At 36.5% G+C, this 1,864-nt stretch overlaps 1 protein-coding gene across 1 annotated transcript; it reads right to left on the bottom strand.

The window, feature by feature from the left end:
- Nucleotides 1-608: 608 nt before the first annotated feature.
- Nucleotides 609-1,589, bottom strand: LOC117406309 (olfactory receptor 52E4-like). The gene has a single exon (XM_034010247.3). The coding sequence runs from the start codon at nt 1,587-1,589 to the stop codon at nt 609-611; it is 981 nt and encodes a 326-aa protein (XP_033866138.3).
- Nucleotides 1,590-1,864: the final 275 nt, after the last annotated feature.

Below are 1,864 nucleotides of genomic sequence, written 5' to 3' on the forward strand. Positions count from 1 at the left end.
AAGAAAAATAGAAAAGAAAAAAAAAGACAAAAAAGAAACTGTAAAAAGGTTAAAATGCTAAAAGGTTATATTATTGTGTCTTCAGTTTATGTTTCCACTGTAGTATCAGAGCCAAAAAAGAACCGTGTTTATGATCAAGACACAGGTTTCAGGGGGTTTATTTGTTTTGTTTTTTTTGGTGGTGGTGTGGTCTCTGGGGGACAGAAACAAGACTTTACAAATTCAAACATCAATGTCTTTAAGAAGTAACCGCTCTTTGTTGGCTCACACTGTTTAAGCCAATCTTCAGACTAGGTATTGTAGTACTGAGCACCAGTGACACTACACAGGTTATACACTTTGTGCAATTGTGCAGCTCTTTCATTAAGGTGTGATTCAGTCTCCAGTCACATGCGCTGTGCAGAGCCTGCGTCTGTCTGTGGGTGGGAGGTGGCAATAGGTACACCTGCTTCACTTGTACTCGCATGATGGTGCTCCAGCACAGTATTTGCACATTCAATTTCTTGTTCAGGGTGACTCACACACACCAGAAACCAGGTTCTTTTTTGTTTTCTGGGTCTTATACACATTGGTTAAAACAATAGTAGTTCCCCTTTTCCTTTAATGTATTACCTTGTTATACTTGCTACCTTAATGTTTTCTGGGTGTATTTTCTTCCCCTTAACCATTTTCAAAATGTGTTCCCTTATCTCTTTTGTCCTGACACCATAAATAATTGGATTGAAACAACATGGAAAAAGGATGCACAATAGACTTGTTAGAATATGAACATCGGGGGACATGGAGTTCCTGATTCTATATGCAAGATATGAACACAAAGCTAAGAGATACGACACAAAAATGACAATCAAATGAGTGCCGCAGGTATGGACTGCTTTTTGACGTGCTTTTCCTGATGCAGATTTAAGCACTGCACAGAAAATGCTAATATATGAATAGCAGATGCACAAAAGGTCTATACCTGGTATACAGAAAATGGCCAGTAGTCCCATTATGCTGTTCTTGGCTGTTTCCCCACAAGCCAAACCAACTAGTGCCATGTGTTCACAATAGAAATGCTCAATAACATTTGAAAAACAGAATGAAAGAGTACTAGCAAGGATGATAATGAGAGAAACGAGTAATCCATTTCTTATCAGGAATGCAACAGATAGCTTATAGAAAGTAGAACTATTCATGTAATCATTATAGCGCAATGGGTTACAGATGGCAACATAACGATCCAAAGCCATCACCAGAAGTATGGTTGATTCAAAGGAGCTTATCAAATGGACAAAAAACATTTGGACAAGACAACCACCCAGAGAAATTCCATTTAGGTTCAATACAAGGTTAAGGAACATATTCGGGACAAATGTTATTGGTGCACTTAGATCCATAATTGCTATGGCAAAGATTAAAAAGTACATGGGGGAATGTAAACTTGTTTGTGTTTTGATTACAAAAATTATTACAGAGTTACCAACTACAGCCACTAGAAACATGAGAAAGAAAGGAATGTAAATATAAGGTTTGTATTCAGAAAATCCTGGAAATCCAATAAAAATGAAGTCAGTATAAGAATGGTTTCCTACTGGTTTTTCTTGCATTGTGATTCCAGTGCTGTTGGCTTTAAACATGCCAGATACCTGTAAAACAAAATAACATTATTGCTTCATATCTATCTTTCTATCTAGCTATCTATATAATGTTTCCTGTATATATAAAATTAAACAACCTGTTTCTTTTTTACAAAGCCAAACACCTTATTTTAGCAAAACACTACCAGATTTAACAATGTAAGGTAGAAAGTCTGATATTTCTTTTCTTTTTAAATATATCCCAGAGCTGCCACCACTGTGAATGGATTTCCAGCACAGGGTTA

This window comes from Acipenser ruthenus, chromosome 8, assembly GCF_902713425.1.
Source record: "Acipenser ruthenus chromosome 8, fAciRut3.2 maternal haplotype, whole genome shotgun sequence".
Classification (NCBI taxonomy): domain Eukaryota; kingdom Metazoa; phylum Chordata; class Actinopteri; order Acipenseriformes; family Acipenseridae; genus Acipenser; species Acipenser ruthenus.